The 17,390-nt window shown below is 39.7% G+C and overlaps 1 protein-coding gene across 1 annotated transcript in view; it reads left to right on the top strand.

The window, feature by feature from the left end:
• Positions 1 to 2,463: 2,463 nt before the first annotated feature.
• The window catches only part of LOC103607806 (probable lysosomal cobalamin transporter), a gene marked incomplete at its 3' end in the record, with an annotated part of 65,495 nt that continues 50,568 nt past the window's right edge, over positions 2,464 to 17,390 (top strand). The window contains exons 1-2 of the mRNA XM_008592272.1: positions 2,464 to 2,652; positions 11,229 to 11,405. Of these exons, the coding sequence (XP_008590494.1) occupies positions 2,572 to 2,652; positions 11,229 to 11,405 (258 nt within the window). The remainder of the gene's footprint in view (positions 2,653 to 11,228; positions 11,406 to 17,390) is intronic.

The following is a 17,390-nucleotide window of genomic DNA, read 5'->3' as shown; positions in this document are numbered from 1 at the left end:
AAAGAACTCTGGTCTGATTCAGAGGTTTCTTAGATTTAAGCACATCATAAAGGAGAATGTGTTCAATACTTGCTGGTCTGGTCTATATGTTAAGTGAATAGCATATCTTGGCTAGACTTAATAATGGACTATTCATGCCTCTGCCTACCCAGATGTGTCACTTTTTCTTTTCCCTCTCTCAATTTTGCTGATTCCAACTGCTACCCTCCTTGCAACTAATCACTCTATTCAGCAACATAGGAATATCAGGCTTTTCCAATCTGAATATCAAGCAACCACCCAATATTACTTCAATGGTTTGGTAGTCAAAGGTAGTAAAAGGGTTGAAGTAGCTTATTAAACGGGCTTAATTGAATGGAGGGTACACGAGATATTGAAAAGTTTCAGTCTAGACTCACTAAAAGCTCCAATCTTACATATAATTTAAAGTGGTGGAGATTATGGTCACTTTTTGTCTCCCTTCTAACCACAAATTCTCCTTTACATGCACAATTAAAAAGGGAATCAAGAAGAATTTAGTCTATAACTCTTGGACCCCTCAGCCAATAAAATTTCAATAACCGTATTATAGAGAGGAGAAGAGAAATTGGTGAAGAGATTTAATGAGAATTGTTGCTGATCTTTGGAACCCCACTACTAACCTCAGAGTGGTACGTGTATGGGAGAGAGTTGAGGTGGGGTGTTACCCTCTAACCCCTAGTGTAGTAAGGAAGGCTTCAAGGGAGATATTTGAAGAATTTGAAATGCAGCTTCTGAAATTGGGAGACACAGAGGGATGGTGCCTGACTCAGGCCTGAGAGAACTACAGCTGACTGTAGAGTGTGGGCTGACTCCTTTGAGGATATCCAAGAAGGGCTGATTTCTTTGATGTAGAACTAGGAGAATACAGCTACATTGGGATTGCCCTATGCTCCCAAAGTTGTTAGTGCAAGGTAGTATGATCATTTTCTATAGAGGGGATTTGGGCTATGTGGGGTGAAGTGGGAGAATTGACTTACAGTTGTCTTAGATCTCTCCCCCAAGCAAAGTAGGCTTCTAGGAGAGAATTAGAAGACCTTGGCAGAAAGAGTTCTATGCAAGTGTACCCCGGTAGGTCCTGGGCTAGTGGAGGAATTCTAAGTGACTACCTGGAATAGAGATGTTTCTATTTATTTTAAGGAAACTATAGGAGTGAGGTTTCCAGAGACGTGAATGTACTACAGGAGAGAGAATCAAGTTCAAACATTTTCAGGTCCACAGAGTTTGAAGCCAGCTTATGATGGCACCAGTTCAAATTAAAACGGTATTCTCCCCTATTCTCTTCCTCCCTTCTTACTTTGTCCTGACAGGGAGGACCACCGTACCGCTTCTCTACTGCAGGCTTCTAGCCAGGTGTAGGTTCTAAGTCAGGTATAATTTATCATCACATAATAAATTGTAAAGAGATAAGGGCATTTTTATAATCTTGTGTTTAAACTACATCACAAGTTATGTTTGTTCAATTCAGTGGTTAAATATGCACCCGGCGAACTTGTGCCAGTGCATATTGGCACAAGTGCCAATATGTGACCCAGGCAAACTATCCCAGGAATTCTCTCCCTGCACTTAACTATAGGCCTATGGCAGTGTCTGTTTTGTTCACTTATGCATATTACAGGAGCCTGCAATTTCATTATGAATATATTCACAAACTCAGATACCTTTAGTGTATAAAGCCACAATGGAAATTCACAGGCATGCATAGATCTAAACAGAAAGGCCATAACATCACATGATAAGGCAGTGTCCAGCCAAGCAGTTACCCGGGCTGGGCACCAGTGCCAGCAAATTAAGAGTCATTTGGGTAGCTGGTAAACTTTTATTCAGAGTCAGCCAATCCTGCAACCTGGTGAGGAGTTCTGCTAATCACACTGCCCATTCTGCCTTGGACTCTAGTGACAAACCTCATTTTTTGGAAAGAAGTGGAAAACCCTAAAGTTGGCTTGGATCTCCAGAGCCAACTAATCCATCCTTTGTGCAGCTTTCCAGCTTTTCAAGCCCATCAATTTAGCCTGAGTCAAATATTCCAAAAAGGCTGCTTTGAAAAAAAATAAAAACGCTGCTGGGCTCTCAGACAATCCCCGGCTTTAACGACCCCGCCTTTCAGTCGGCGCGGAAGAGGGCAGCGCGGTGACGTCACGGCGTCCCGGGCGCGCCCCGCCCCTGAACCAACCTTGCTGCCCCGCCCCCTCCCGGCTCGTCGCCAGGGGACGCTCGCGGGTCGGGTCTCCTTGGCTACCGCTTGCTCCACGCTCTCAGACAATCCCCAGCTTTAACGACCCCGCCTTTCAGTCGGCGCGGAAGAGGGCAGCGCGGTGACGTCCCGGCGTCCCGGGCGCGCCCCGCCCCTGAACCAACCTTGCTGCCCCGCCCCCTCCCGGCTCGTCGCCAGGGGACGCTCGCGGGTCGGGTCTCCTTGGCTACCGCTTGCTCCACCCCCTCCGCCCCTTTAACCTTTAGGGTGCGCGGGTGCCGCGTACCTGGCACGCTCTCCCTTTCCCCCTACCCCTCCCCTAGCCCCTTCGCTCAGGCCTGTCAGGACCGGAAGTGAAGATGGCGGCGGCGGCGGTGGCTGCTGGCGCGGCTTCTGCAGAGCTGGTGATCGGCTGGTGCATATTTGGCCTCTTACTACTGGTAGGGGAGGCGCTTGGAGTTTTCCCAGTGTTTGGACTGGTGGGAGGAGGGAGGGGCCGGTCCTTCAGCTGGCCTCTCCAGGCCCCGGAGACCCTCGCCCCGCCCCGCTTTCAGCTCGGACTGTGGGGGGCTCTTCTGTCCCGGCGGTGGCGCTCGGAAGGCCGGGGAGCGGGCACTGGTTTCCGGCCGCTTTTGCTTTGTTTTCATTGATGACGTCTAATGTTGCAGGTTTCCATTTTGGAAACTCTTGCCCTCATCCCTGATTTGGACACTGGGGCCGGGAGAGTTTGAGGACGGAAGAGACTCTCGGGGTTGAGAAGGGCGTGGTTGGCCGTTGGTCCCTGTGAGACGGGAGCTCACGGTGAGGGGCGGCAGCACCGGATCCTTGCCAGTTCAGTAGGCGGTGGCGTTGTTGACGTGTCTGCTGCTTTAAATGTTCCCGCCACCCCACAAGTTCCCTACACTTGGGGTTGATGTGTCTCCAACCTTCTGTGTCCTTTGTGCGATTCTGCCTTGATGACGTGAGTTGCTCGTTCTGACTTCCAGGTGTCACATTTCCTTCCAATCTTTTTTGATAAATGTACAAAGTTGTTTAGGGCAGACCTGTAGCCCTCTTTAATGCCAATATCAGGGTATACTACTACCTGTTTGACTTCAGGTGACTTCTTTTCCACTAACATTATTTGTGCTTATTCCGTGAGCGAAATGTGGACTGTAATGGCCCACAGCGGCCTGTTGTTACTTCCCTATCCCATATTAAAAACCTTGGGTTTATTTTATTCCGGAGTTCAATTTGTTTCTCATTATACCCTCCACATTCTCAGAACTCTTTCCTCATTGCCTTCATCCTGTCGTTGTTTTTTCAGTGTTCCAATGTATTTTGACCTTTTGCATTACAAAAAAACAAAGTAAACAAAAACCTTTCGTTCTGGAAATCAGACTTGTTTGATTTGACTTTAATTATTAGATTTCACTAGGGTGTCTGACACCAATGTAGTATGTTTTTCTAGTAAATTTTTGCAGCAGAAACTCTATAAATAAAAAGATAGAGTGAAAATTTAAGAAAAGCCTTCTCTTACTACTTCTCTTGCTACCTTTAGTCTCACAGATAATAAAACTGCCTTTACACTGGAACATACTTTACTCTTGTCATGGAGGAAATTGAATCTCTAAAGGTTGGCTGTGGTCTCTAGGGCTATCCAGTCCCATACTTGGAAAATTTGCTGGCTTTTCCAGTCCATCAGATTCAGATTGTTTAGAAGCAAACAGACAAGCGTGTAACCGGTATCAAAGTCTTGTGGGATTATCTTGGCAGTTATTAATTAATAAACATTTAAGGTACAGCAGTTGTGCTGTAAAGGAGCATGCAAAAAACAAAACATGGCCTTTAAGAGGTCCTGAAGATAGGTGGGGAAACTAAAATTCTCGAAGCATGTACTTTAAGTACAGAAAGCCAAAGTACGATTTTATAAATGAAATAGGACTGGAATAGAGAACGATAGTGAAATGAAGTGAGAATTGAGGTAGGCCCTGGATAGATGAAGGGGAGCCACTGAAGACATTACAGCAGGAACATGTAAAATGAGAAGGGAATTAAGGAGTTTGAAACATATTTTGGACTGGAAAAAAATTAGTAATAAGGGCTATTGTTTATATCCCTGCAGATCTGTTTAATTCCTGGTTTATTAGAAGAGAGCTGTATTCTTATGTCTGCTTCTACATTTAATCTTTTGGGATATGTTATTTTGGTTGAAGTATTGGAAGAAAATCCAGTTTCACTGATATGTAGTCAGAAGCAGAGGAGTATTTTTCAGATAATTGTGGATGTTCTTTGATACTACATCAAAGCTCAAGTGGAAGCTTATTAAAGGTTATTTGCAGTATGGAATCTGAAACCCATTAATGAACTTCATTCTTTTACATTAAAATCCATTAGTCCATCTTACACTTTGAATGGATCTTTTACCAATGCATGGCTTTATAACATGATGCATTGGTCGTGTAGAGAATACTGGTTCATTGAGTTATGTACATCTTCCATATATGGACACATTTCATTGCACAATATCAAAACGTCGTATTTCTTAAATCACCCCCTATCTTGTCCAAAATGTCTCCAAAAATTCTAAGTATCAAGGAGTTGTCAAATCATGGACACAGGTTTTCCAAAATTCTAATTGTCATTTGAAAGCTCGATGTTTGACATTGGTAACAAATATTGTCAGTTTTTCTTGAAGTGATAGATAGGTTCCCTTTGTTTATTTGACAAAATCTGTCAAATACCTACATCTGTATAACCATAGTTTGTCAGTTGTTCTTTCAAGTAAAAATGGCGTTCCTTGAAGAGAGTGGCTGATTTGGTTTTCAACTCTAAGTGTTGAGGTACTTTTCTTGAAGACAGTCATCCTACCTAGGTATGCAGCAGGGCACTTTATGCATGCTTCATATTTTACCCTACAGAGTATTAAAAGACTCAAGGGTTGAGGTTTAATAAAGTTTATTTTTACTGCTTCATCAAACACAGCCTTGTTAAATTGTATTTTTTTGAGTGTATGGTGGTGAAGAGTGCAATAGTTACTGGTACATTTTGGTGTCATTGTCTTGATTATGCTAATGCACCAGCAGTTTTACCCACCATGACTTATGAACCATGAGTGCAAATAACTGCATAGTGAAAAAGGCAAATGACATCTCAGTATTAATATGAGAATAGTTTTTAATTTTTGAATCCCCAGAAAGGTTTCTGGGGACTACCAGAGTTCTTCACGCTTTGTGTACTGCTGCCAGTCATCTACCAAAGAATCAGGACATAAATGTTGTCTGTTTTTATGATCTTGGGCAAACAGAATGGAATTCAGTTTCTTTTACCACATAAAGAGTGGTTGGATTTGGTCCCTCACACCTGTAATCTAACTATGTATGTTTATTATGTAAAATCTAAACTTTTTTACTAAGCTCCCAAGGTTTTTAATAATTTGGCTCACACCACCTTTAAACTGCATTTATAAATTGCATTTATCTTTTCTGTGTGAGACTGTCTCCATTTCTGTCTTGTAAGTTTATTCTTGTTCCTTAAAGTGTGGGCATCACCTGGGAACTTGTTAGAAATACAAAATATATGACCCCAGCCCTACTGAATCAGAATCTTCAGGTTAACAAGATCCCTGGCAGTATTATGCTTATTAGTTTAAGAAACACTCATCTATTCTCATTCCTTTCTTTGCCCCAGTGGTTCTCAGTCTTGGCCACTCATTAAAAGCACCTAGGGAATTTTTAAAATCCCAATTCCCAGGCCAATTAAATCAGAATTTCTTAGGAGGGACTGGTGGACTATTCTAAATTTTTCCTTGTAATTGTTAAGGAAAAGTTATATGTTAGTTCCTTTTATGAAATACTGTAAGATGTTATTTCATATGATACTTAATAACAATTAACAACAATTTGCTAAGCAGTAACTGTGGCCTGTGTAAAGCTATTCGACTATACCAGTTGTTACCTGCCCATAACCCTGCCGACTGGGCCAATTGTAAAGCTAGGCTAATGTTGGAATCCTGCTGACATCAGCAGTATGCCAGGCTGGGTCCCCAAACCCCTCACATGCAGGTCTATGAGCTAGGTAACTGGCAAACAGGTCCTTGGAAGCTGTAGGTTGGAGAACATGGCTGTGCAGAGTGGTGTCCACCCGAGGCAGTTGCCAGCCAAACCATAGTGCTGTGCATGTGCACCAACTCCACCCACCCACACAGTTTGTTTACAGAGAATGTGCTGAACCACCCCCAACCTGCCCAGAGGGGAGGGGAGCCTGATTAAACTATTGTATTTTCCCAACAATCCACCCCTTCAGGGTCCCTCTCTGTGTAATCTATGTGTTCAGAATCTTCCAGGTTGTTTCTTTAGCAAGGATAAATGACCCTTACATTTACATAGCACATTCCATCCCAGTCCCAAAAGTCTTTAGCTTATTGCAGTACCAACTCAAAAGTCCAAAGTTCATCTGAGACTAAAGGCAAAAGTCCCCGTGAACCTGTAAAGAGTCAAAAACAAGTTTATCTACTTCCAAGATACGGTGGGGCAGACATTGGGTACACATTCCCATTCCAGAAGGGAGGAATAGAAAGGAAAAACAGGCCCACAAACAAATCCAAAACCCAAGCAGGGCAAATGTTAAGCATACTGGGGCAGCTGGATCCCTGAAGCGTTGGGCAACCTCGCTCCTACAGCTCTGCCAAGTGCAGCCCTTTGAGCTGCCTGGTGCCTGTGGCTTTTCCAGGCCAGCGCTGCACACTGCCAGCAGCCCCATGGTTCTGGGCTCCCGGTGGCAGTCCTGCCATCCTGGCTCCACTGGACATTTCCTCAGTGGGGGTTCTCTGTGGGGGCTCCAACCTCACTTTTCTGCTCCACATTGTTCTGTAGATGACCTCCGCAGTGGCCTCACCCCTGTAGCAGGTCTCCAGCTGAGTCTCCCGACTTTTTCATACATCTTCCAAAATCTAGGTGGAGGCTGCCATGCCTCCACTGGTCTCACGTACAACTTAACACAATGTGAACGCCACCAAGGTTTTTGGCTTTTGCTCTTCAGAGGTGCTGAGGCAGGATTGCTCCAGCCAGAGTGGCTGGGATGTAGGGAGCAGTTTGCTGAGGGTGGCAGTGCCCCAGGCCTGTCCTCCAGGATGACTCAGTCTTCCTAGGATGGGAGGGACGCTCTCCCAAACTTCTCAGATGCCCTCAGGGTCTGTGATGGGTGGGGCACCCATCCAGACTTCTCGAATGCCTTTAGAGCTTTTTTCTAATTGGTTCTTAGCATCTTGCTGCCCCATCCCCGGCTCCTGAATTATTTCAATCAGCTCAGTTTACACCAGTTATTCACTCAGTCTCAGGCAGTTCAGCAGCATTTGCCCACACAGTTCAAAGAGCTGCATTTGCCAAGTCTGTCAAGGAGTGGTTGCCCTGCCACTGTGCATAACTGTGGCTCTCCTGTAACTGCTGCCACTGAGTCGGGCATGTAGTAATGGAGATTAACTTTTCCACCTTTTCACCAGGTGAAAACATACTTGAAATTCTGCAAAGGCACCTGTCCTCAGGTCATCTGCCCATCTGCCCATCTGCATATGGCACTCTTTTCTCGGGTTTATATGGCACCTGTCCAGCCTTCAGGTTTAAGTGGCACCCTCTGAGCCTTTTGCCCTCAGACAAACGCAACATGCGTTTACTACATCGTCTCTAAAGTACAGGTTATACCATCTACCCCTAGGTCCCATAGTTGCAGCAGCCAGGGACTCTCCCTGTTTCTGCTTTATTGTCTCAATTTCTCATGCACAACAGGTCGTGCCTGGAGACGCATGGTTTCCCCCAACTCACCACTGTGTTGGTCATCTTCCCTGGTGTGAGAGGCAGCAGTGGCCAGTCACTGCACGTCATCCTCCAGGACATTTTTCCGTGCTTCCAACAAGTCTGCTTTCTTCTGCAAATCTTGATCAGTTTGCAGCATAGTGAGCAGCAGCCAGGCTCTGGTCAGCAAAAAAGTGGCCACTGGGCACCACATGCTCAAGGATAGCTACATTTCCTCCCCTCCCAAGGGGTTTTCCATTGTAGTGCCTGGTCTATGCTGCCTTGCAGTACAGTGTGCAGCAACCAGATCCTGGTCAATAGGAAAGTGGCCATAGGGCAGAGCATATTCAAAACTCCTGTACCTGCTCAGAATCCTGTCGCAGGCTACGCCAACTGTGGCGCTCGGCTAATGTCAGAATCCTGTTGATGACCAGGCACGGTGCTAAACTCCACATCTCATTTAATCCTTACAGCCTGCTATTGCCATTTTACAGATGAGGACACTTGGTTTGTTTTATAATACAGTAACTGTTGATAGATATAACATACATAAACAGAGAAAGCTCTTTGAGGTTCTCAGTTTTAAAACTCTAAAGGGAATCTGAAACCAGAAAGTGAGGGAACCTTTGGCCTAACTTCTGCCAGCTTGTCTGCATGATGTTGGCATGCTCCTTTCTTTGTGGTAGTATCTATTACTTTGAAGTTTGTAAAAGTGAAGATATTTCACTCTTAAAATCCAACAAAAATTTTGACTTGTCACTTACCAGTACTTATCACTTGGTGTCAAGTACTGCTAAGGTTAGAAAGATAAGGCTCAGCTTCCAGTAACTTCAAATTTGTGGACTGTTTAAGATATTTATGAATTTATTTAAAAACAAGCCCATTAAAGGGAAGGATGAAGGACAAAAGATTTTCAGGGCAGTGAAACTATTCTTTATGATACTGTAATGGTGAATATATGACATTATGCTCTTGGAAAAACTGTTTTAGGCATCGGGAGAAATCACCCTCGGAGACTGATATGAAAAAGAGAAAAAAAACTTTATTTCCAGCTGCGGGGACCACACCAGCCAATTCAGAGTGTGGCCCCAAGCCATTTTTACTTTCGGTTTTTGAAGCTGCAAGCGTGGCAACTCGGTCGCCGGATCACTGCGTTGGGAGTTATTAGCCAATGCAAGCAAGCCAACAGTACATAAGCTAATTTTGCAGTTAGCGGAGCTCTTCCCATCCCACCCCCACATTCCCGCCTAAACTTTCACAAAATGGAGGGGTTATCTTAAATGGCGTCAGTCCTACTCTCTGAAAAAGGACATTACTTCAAAACCCATAGAACTGTATGACACAGAGACAGAATCCTGATAAATTGAGTTTATGATAACATATCACTATTGGCTTATAATTGTAACAAATGTACCACGCTAATGTAAGATGTTAATAATAGGAGAAATTGTGTGTGGGGTGGGGGGGGACATGTGTATGGGAACTGTCTGTATTCTGCTCAATTTCTCTGTAAACCTGAAACTGCTTTAAAAAAAAAAGAAACCCAGGGCCGAGCCTGTGGTGCACTCGGGAGAGTGTGGCGCTGGGAGCGCGGCAGCGCTCCTGCCGTGGGTTCGGATCCTATATAGGGATGACCAGTACGCTCACTGCACTCACTGGCTGAGAGAGGTGCGGCCGGTCTCAAAACGGACCAAAAAAAAAAAAGAAACCCAAACTCATAAATAGCTGTTTTCCAAAACAAAATGTTTTCCAAAACAAAAAAATTAGCAAGCAGTTAAACAAGATTTTTGAACCTAGGTTTTTTTTTGGTCCAACATCCAGGTAACAAAGTCTTGATTATCTTCTCACTAAATTTTTTAACGGACATTCTGTCACCATTTGAAATGTCAGCAATATAAAAGAATGACATGCAACAACTTAGATGTATTTCAGATGCATTATGTCAAGTGAAAGAAGCCAGACTCAAAAGAGGACATATTATATGAGTACATTATGACATTCTAGAGAAGGCAGAAACTATAGGGACAGATAACAGATAGTGGTTGTCAGGGGCTGGGGGTGGAGAGAGAGGTTTACTACAAGAGGGCAAGGGATTATTTTCTGGAGTGATAGAACTGTTCTTATATCTTGATTGTGGAAGGAGAATTTGGAAGTTATGAAACTAATTAGCTGGTTTTATTAGTTCCCTTCAGGCTCCTGAATTAGGATGTCTGGAAAGGAAGTAACAGATGTATCTGTTAAGAGTAAAAGGACAAAACAAGGTTTTTGTCCCACAACTCTCAGGCATAATGATTCTGAATCACAGTCAAGGCTGAGAACCACTGATTTAGTATCTATCTGCAACCCTGTGTAATTCATTAGATCAGAGATTCTCAAAGTGTAATCCCTGGACCAGCAACTGCCCTTCCTGGAAACCTGTTACAAATTTTCAGTCCCCACCCTAGACCTCTTGAATCTGAAAACTGGAGGTGGGGCCCAGCAATCTGTACTTTAACAAGCCCTCCAAGTGATTCTTATGCTCCCTAAAGCTGGAGAATCACTAAAGTCCTATGCTGTGTGTTAGTCACTAGAAAGGCTATTAAGTAACTATTAAGAGTACCTGGTTGATTAGATAGGTCACCCTCACTACTTCTTAGTGTACTGTTTTCATGGGAAAGCTTCCTGCTATGCACATATGCACATATATCTATTTTGTGTTGACTTTTCTTTAATGTCCTTTGAATTTTAAATTATAGTATAATGTGTTAATTGTATGATGAGTTTATTGGCATTTAATCTTTTTTTTTGGCATTCAATCTTTAGTTGAATGGTATTCTTGAAATATTTTAAGAGTTTCCATCCAAGTTATATTTTGTGATGCTTCAGTAATAAACCTAGGATAGAACATCTTTTAGTTATATTTCCTTCAGGATGGAGAGATTTACAGGGAAAAATTATTCAAATCTAGTTACAAGTTTAACATGTGTGAAACCATTAATGTTTGCACTGTGTTTGGTGAAAATATTTGTAGTTGAGCACTGTTGTTAATAATGTGTGTGTGTGTCATAGCGAGGTACTGCATTCATGAAATAGGCTTTGAAAATTCCAAATCTCGAACAAATTTAGAAGGGGTTGTGGGCATTTCTTATAGATCTAAAAGAATCTTTACTTGACATGAAATTTCCCACTGGAAACTTTGGAACACATACTAAAATCAGTATTAGGAAATACATAGGATAATAACAACATTTATTTTTGTTCTCTTTTAGGCTATTTTGGCATTCTGCTGGATATATGTTCGCAAATACCAAAGTCAGCGGGAAAGTGAAGTGATCTCTACCATAACAGCAATTTTTTCTCTAGCGATTGCACTTATCACATCAGCACTTCTACCAGTGGATATATTTTTGGTTTCTTACATGAAGAATCAAAATGGTACATTTAAGGTAAATATGATCATCCTGTTTGATTTTTTTTTTTTTCAAATTCTAAGCAGTTAAGTGTTTAAGTTTAGCAGTCTAGTATATGTTTTATTTTTGTACCTGGGAACAAATGAGAATGGAAATGCAGCATAGTGGCAATTAACATGGTAGATTAGAAGGAGACTATTAAGTGACATAAGAACTGTTAATCTGACAACCCTGCAAATGTGAGGAATGCCTTTTGTTAATCTGAAAATGTTTTAAGTAATCATAATAGGTTTTATCTTTGTGCCTCTCATAACTTGCTTGAAGCTTATTTGATTTACATTAATGCAATTAATAAATAATTTAGAAGGACTTTTGTTAGTGGCAGTTCAGGATCTTAATCTTTGTTTCATATCGAGTATTTTGAGTCACGATACCACTAGGCTGGGAATAAGACCTGAGTTCTAGTCTTGACTCTTATTTTGACCAAACTTCTCTGGACTTCAGGTTCCTCATTTTAAAGATAAAGTGTGTGGACTGGAATATTTTTGAGTTCCTTTTCAGTTATGTAGATTACTTTCAAGTTTCTTATTAGCTTAATCTTCTGTGAGGGAGGTACTATATCTTTGTTGTTGTATCCCTAGTATCTAGCACATGGTACTTAAGTATTTGAATGAAATAGTATTATTTCAGTTATCTTAGTTATGGATGGTACCAAAATAACTTCCTGAATTGGGCCAAATGGCTTAAATAATTTGATAATATTTTTGTAGTTAGATTTTGATATATTCTGATTGTTGTGAAAACTATAGTTTTTTTCCATAGGCCAGTCATTCATTTAGCAAGCATTTGTTGAGCCCTTAGTATGTACCTAATACTGTAGTGTTATGAAGATAGTAACAAACATCTATTGAATATTTACTATGTGTCAGACCTTGTATTAAGTGGGTTACGTATATTAACTTTGGTCTCTCAAACAACTCTATGTGGTAGATAATATTATCCATGTTTTTATGGGCGAGAAATCAAGGTTCAGAGAGGTGAAGTAACATACAGTTTGTAAGTGCTGTAACTGGGATTTGAAGCTCTGCAGTGTAGCTCCAGAGTGCTTTGTTCACAACGTTTCTTGGAAAGATGGCCTCTCAGGTACTATAAGATAATTTCAAGTAGCTCAATGAATAGGATGTCTACTTTTTTTTTTTTAATTTAAACTTAATTCACATTTTATATTTTGGGTTGAAACATTACTTTAGGAGAAAATGACTATTTTTAGTGGTATCATTGGGTTTTGTCTACTTTTTATTATTGGACAAAGTAATATACCTTTGATAATTTTAGACATAGACAATTAAATGGTTGATCTTAACATTATGAGGTCATTTCCTCTGAGAAATAAGTGTCATTTTGGAGTAAAATTCTATAAAAATTATATAAAAATTTCTGTGGCTCTTTATACAACTGTGTTTCTTGGATAAAAGATTTTTTTCATTTTCAGAGTGTTTCAATATTCTTTTTATTTTAAAATGCCATAGTGTAATTCCAAATGTACAACACATGATTATAAACTTCTAGGATATTTTCATCTCTGAAAGCTGTTAAAATAGGTAAATATACATATGTGTGATGTATATATATGTATATGTATGTATTCTGATATAATAGAACTACTGTGATCCCTTGTATAATTAGTGCTTGGATAGGAGATTAGTTTTGAATTTAGAATACTTGATTGGATAGGAAATCAGTTTTGAATTTAGAATATTTGATTTGTTTAGATTTTGTAGGGAAATGTTTTTATCTCAAAATTCCTAATGTAAGTATTTTCATGAAATTTTGAACTTTCTCTTAGATTAAGTAGTCGTTTTGGGTCCATGCCTAAATTAGTAGTCACTTTCTGGGTACTAATTGGTTTTTGTATGTTTTAATCTATGAGACTGCATTATACTTGTTTGAGCAAGATTTTAAGATTTTAAGAATTCATCCATATAAAGAAGTAAAAATATTACCTATAAACACTTAGTGTCTGTTTATTAAATATCCCCTAAAAGAAGAAAATATATAGATCTAGTTAATGCATTACTTTATACTTGTTAAGTCTAAATGTCATACCAGTAATTAGAAGGGGAAACAATCCATTTTAATGTTTTATTTTTTTCTTCATATTTTGAAAACTTTTTTTTTTCCATTATTAGGGTATTATTTATTCAGCAATTGTAGGTTCTCTTTTTTTCCACTTTTTATTTAGTTATTTCTAGTTCTATTTGGTTTTAGCCAACTTAGAGCTTAGATAATGTATCAGTTTTTTTCTTGGTACTTTGATATTTTTTTCTTGATACCTTAAAACATTCTTTGCGTCTGTCTCTTCCTTCCACCTCTTTTTGTTTTCTTCTTTTTTTGATTAGTGAAATTTGTAGGAGTTTTCATTTGAAGCTGTCCTATATGCTAACTCTCCAAAATAGAACTGAAAAATTTTTTTAAAAATTCTTTTTTTTTCTAATAAACTCTAGAAAGTTATTGCTGAATTCTCTTCAGGTGCCTAGTGAAAGACAAGTGTTTAACAATTAATTCTTCCGACTTCATGCCACAATTGTAAATTTAGTCATTAGAGGAAAAGTATGCCACAGTAACTTTAATCTATTCCAGCCTTATTAGTTACAATAAATGTACAAGTAGACATTGTTTTCCATGATGAATGATATTGTATCCTAATTTTTACTATGTTCATTTCTTATTCCTAAATGAACATGCATTATTTAACCTCCATTTCTACCTCAAATATTTTGAAGTCTATACACTGGATGTGTAGTTACTTGCAAGGTACTATTATTTGGAAACTCCACATATCAATGAGTGCCAACATTTTGCTTAAGAATAGGTGGTGCTCAGGCTTTTCTTGTGAGCAGGCAGTCAACACTACTTTCTCTGTTTTTGTCTTAGTTACCCTCCTGGCTTTCCTTGCCTTTTCATTACAGGGGTATGTTCTAATGCCCACTTTGTTTCTATTGACCTTTCTTTCAACATATGGCATTATGAATTATTTTAGCTAGATAATTTCTTTTCTGGCTTTTTAATGAAACAACCAACTTTTTAGATAAAAAAGAACCTTAAAGCATCGCTAGAAGTGTTCTATTAAACAATCTTGTATAGTTGGCCAATAACTTTGGATAGTGATACAAAGTATACCAATCAAAAAAAAAAAAAAAAAAAAAAAAAAAAACTTTCAACATATGGCATTATGAATTATTTTAGCTAGATAATTTCTTTTCTGGCTTTTTAATGAAACAACCAACTTTTTAGATAAAAAAGAACCTTAAAGCATCGCTAGAAGTGTTCTATTAAACAATCTTGTATAGTTGGCCAATAACTTTGGATAGTGATACAAAGTATACCAATCAAAAAAAAAAAAAAAAACAAATAAACAAAAAACCCCACACAGAAATTGACACTAATGTGAACAAATATTCTTTATTTTTACAACATGTAAAAATTTAAAAAAATAGTAGTTAAGATACAGCATCAGAGTATTTGAGTGTTTGATGTTCATTCTCATCTTACTCTCCTCCCCTAATAATTAATCTATGGCCTGTTGTTTTAGATGTCTGGGTTGAATTCTTTTGCCTCATTCCTATTTTCAAATGGTGGTAATTGTATCTTAGAACTTTGTATTCTTCATTGAACCTTAAATATATTTATTTACTTAATATTTATTAAGCACATAGTATAAGCCTGACACTTGTAGGTTCTGGGAATTAACAATTAAAACAAATGAGGTTGCTGCTCTCATGGAGCTTACAGTATGTAAGGCCAGACCAGCACTCAGTGAATGAATAAAACAAGATAACTTCATAGTTATAGATTCTTTGAGGTAATATAACACATAGATATGAGAGTCTAATTAGGTTGTGGGTAATTCAGAGGGGGATAGGAAGGCCAGATTGTTGAGATTACTTGAGATGAGACCTGTATGAAGAGCCAATAAAGTAAAAAGCCACAGGGAGACTCTTTAGGAAACAGAGCAGCAAATACAGAGGCGCTTAGGCAGGGATGAATTTGGCTTATTTGGCTGAAGTGTGGTGTTGAGGGTTTTGCTTTGGTATAAGCTGAAGTCCAGAGAAAGGCAGGGGCCATATTCTTTATGACTTTTAAGTCATGTTAATGAGTTTAGATTTTCTCCTAACTGCAATGGGAAGTTAATGAAGGTAGAAGATAAAGGTGACTTGTACTAGAGTAGTGATAGTACGAAAAATATGATTAAAGTTGGTATATATTTTAGAGGTAGAGCTGCTGGTGGATTACATTTGGGGAGGAGATTTAAAGAAAAATTGGAGCACCGATTCTTAGGTTTTTTTTAACGCAAAACAAATTTTGTAGAGAAATTTGGAAACCTGGAGGAATAATAGGGCATATGCATGATTATGGGCAAGTGAGAGAATGTAGAGAAAAGAGTTATATTTTAGACGTTACCTTCAATATACCTATTAGACATATTTAAGTGGAGGTATCAAGTAGGGAGTTGAAGCTTTGGGAAGAGCCCAGGGCTAGAGAGAGGTATTTGAGAGTCAACATATGGATGGTATTTAGAGCTGTGGACTGACTAGTAGCTGGGGAGACTGGGTAGTCAGAGGAAACTTGACATTGGACCAAAGACTACAGTGCTTGATTTTGTAGAGGCCAGCCAGAGGGGAGAATCTGTGACCTGAGAGGTAAGAAGAAAAATAGAAAAGGGAGCCTTCATGAAAATCAGGAGAAGAATGTGTTTCTGTAAGAGAGAATTATGGCTTTTTCGAATGATATTGCGAGGTGAAGTGAGAGGAGTAGAGAAGCGACTTGGCTTCGGTGAGTGGTGACCATGAAGAGTAGTTTCAGTGGAGCAGTTTCAATGGTCAAGTTGAAGTGGGTTAAATGTAGACAGGGAGGTGAGGAAGTAGTGATGGAGAATGCTGACAACTTTTCAGGAAATGTCCTGTAGGAGAGTGGGAAGTGGGATCGATGGAGGTGTTTTTATTGCGGTGGTCTTGTATATATTTCTTTGTTAGTTTGTATTCTTTAGAATTCAGTGAAATGGAAAAAAATTTTGAGAGAAGAGAGAGAGTATCATTTTTCAGTTGCAATGAACTTGAGAAGGCAAAGGGGTTGGAGTTCTCAAAGTGAAAGAACTGGGCTTAAATAGGAGTCCGGACACTTTGGAGGAAGGAAGGCCTAGAATTTGGATGCAGATTGAGGTAGGTTTCAGATTTGGGAGTAAGTTCACTGAGCTCCTAACTTTTGGCTTCAAATTATTTCAGAGACCTCTAAGTCAGTATTTCTTAAGCATTGCCATTTTGCTCTGGATAATCTTTGTTATCCAGAATCTGGATAATTTTGTTGTTGGGTGGCTGTCCTGTGCATTGTAGAAGTTTAGCAGCATCTCTGGTCTCTATCTACTTGATGCCTGTAGTGCACTGACACTCCCACTCTGCCCATCTCTGCTGCGACTGCCAGTGTCACTAGACATTGCCTGCTGCCTCATGAAAGACAAAATGGCTCATTTATGAGAACCACTGGTCTAAGGTGAGATTATCATCTTAAGTAAGGAAAGGCATGTTGGAATTTTGGGTTGACCAGAGAGTTTCAAAAAATCATTTTGAAAATGGGAAGGGAATTTACATATGCAACGTACTACATATTTGTTCTGTGGAATTCATATCCTTTTCCTTTCTTCTGAAATTTTCTTCTTTAATATTCTCTATTTAGTATTAGTTCTTGGTTGTTTCACATTCCTTTGGGTCTTAAATGACTTTGAAGTTCCTTTTAGTTTCTACTTTGGGAGGCAATAGTTTATAAAACATATCAAGGGCACAGCAGTTCCCAAAATGTAAAAGGAAGGTTTCATAAACTAAGCTTTCTTGACAGTGCATCGAATACCTTGGAGGCAAGATAGTGTATAAAAGCTAAGTACACTAATAGTACTTGAGTGATGTTGTATATTTTACACATATTTGTAGCTTTAAAATAGTAACAGTAATATTCTCTTATTGCCACAAG

The sequence above is a fragment of the Galeopterus variegatus genome, unplaced genomic scaffold (genome assembly GCF_000696425.1).
Source record: "Galeopterus variegatus unplaced genomic scaffold, G_variegatus-3.0.2 Scaffold7727, whole genome shotgun sequence".
Taxonomy (NCBI): Eukaryota; Metazoa; Chordata; class Mammalia; order Dermoptera; family Cynocephalidae; genus Galeopterus; species Galeopterus variegatus.
Note: the sequence above shows the minus strand (reverse complement) of the source record. Positions and strands in the feature narration are given on the sequence as shown.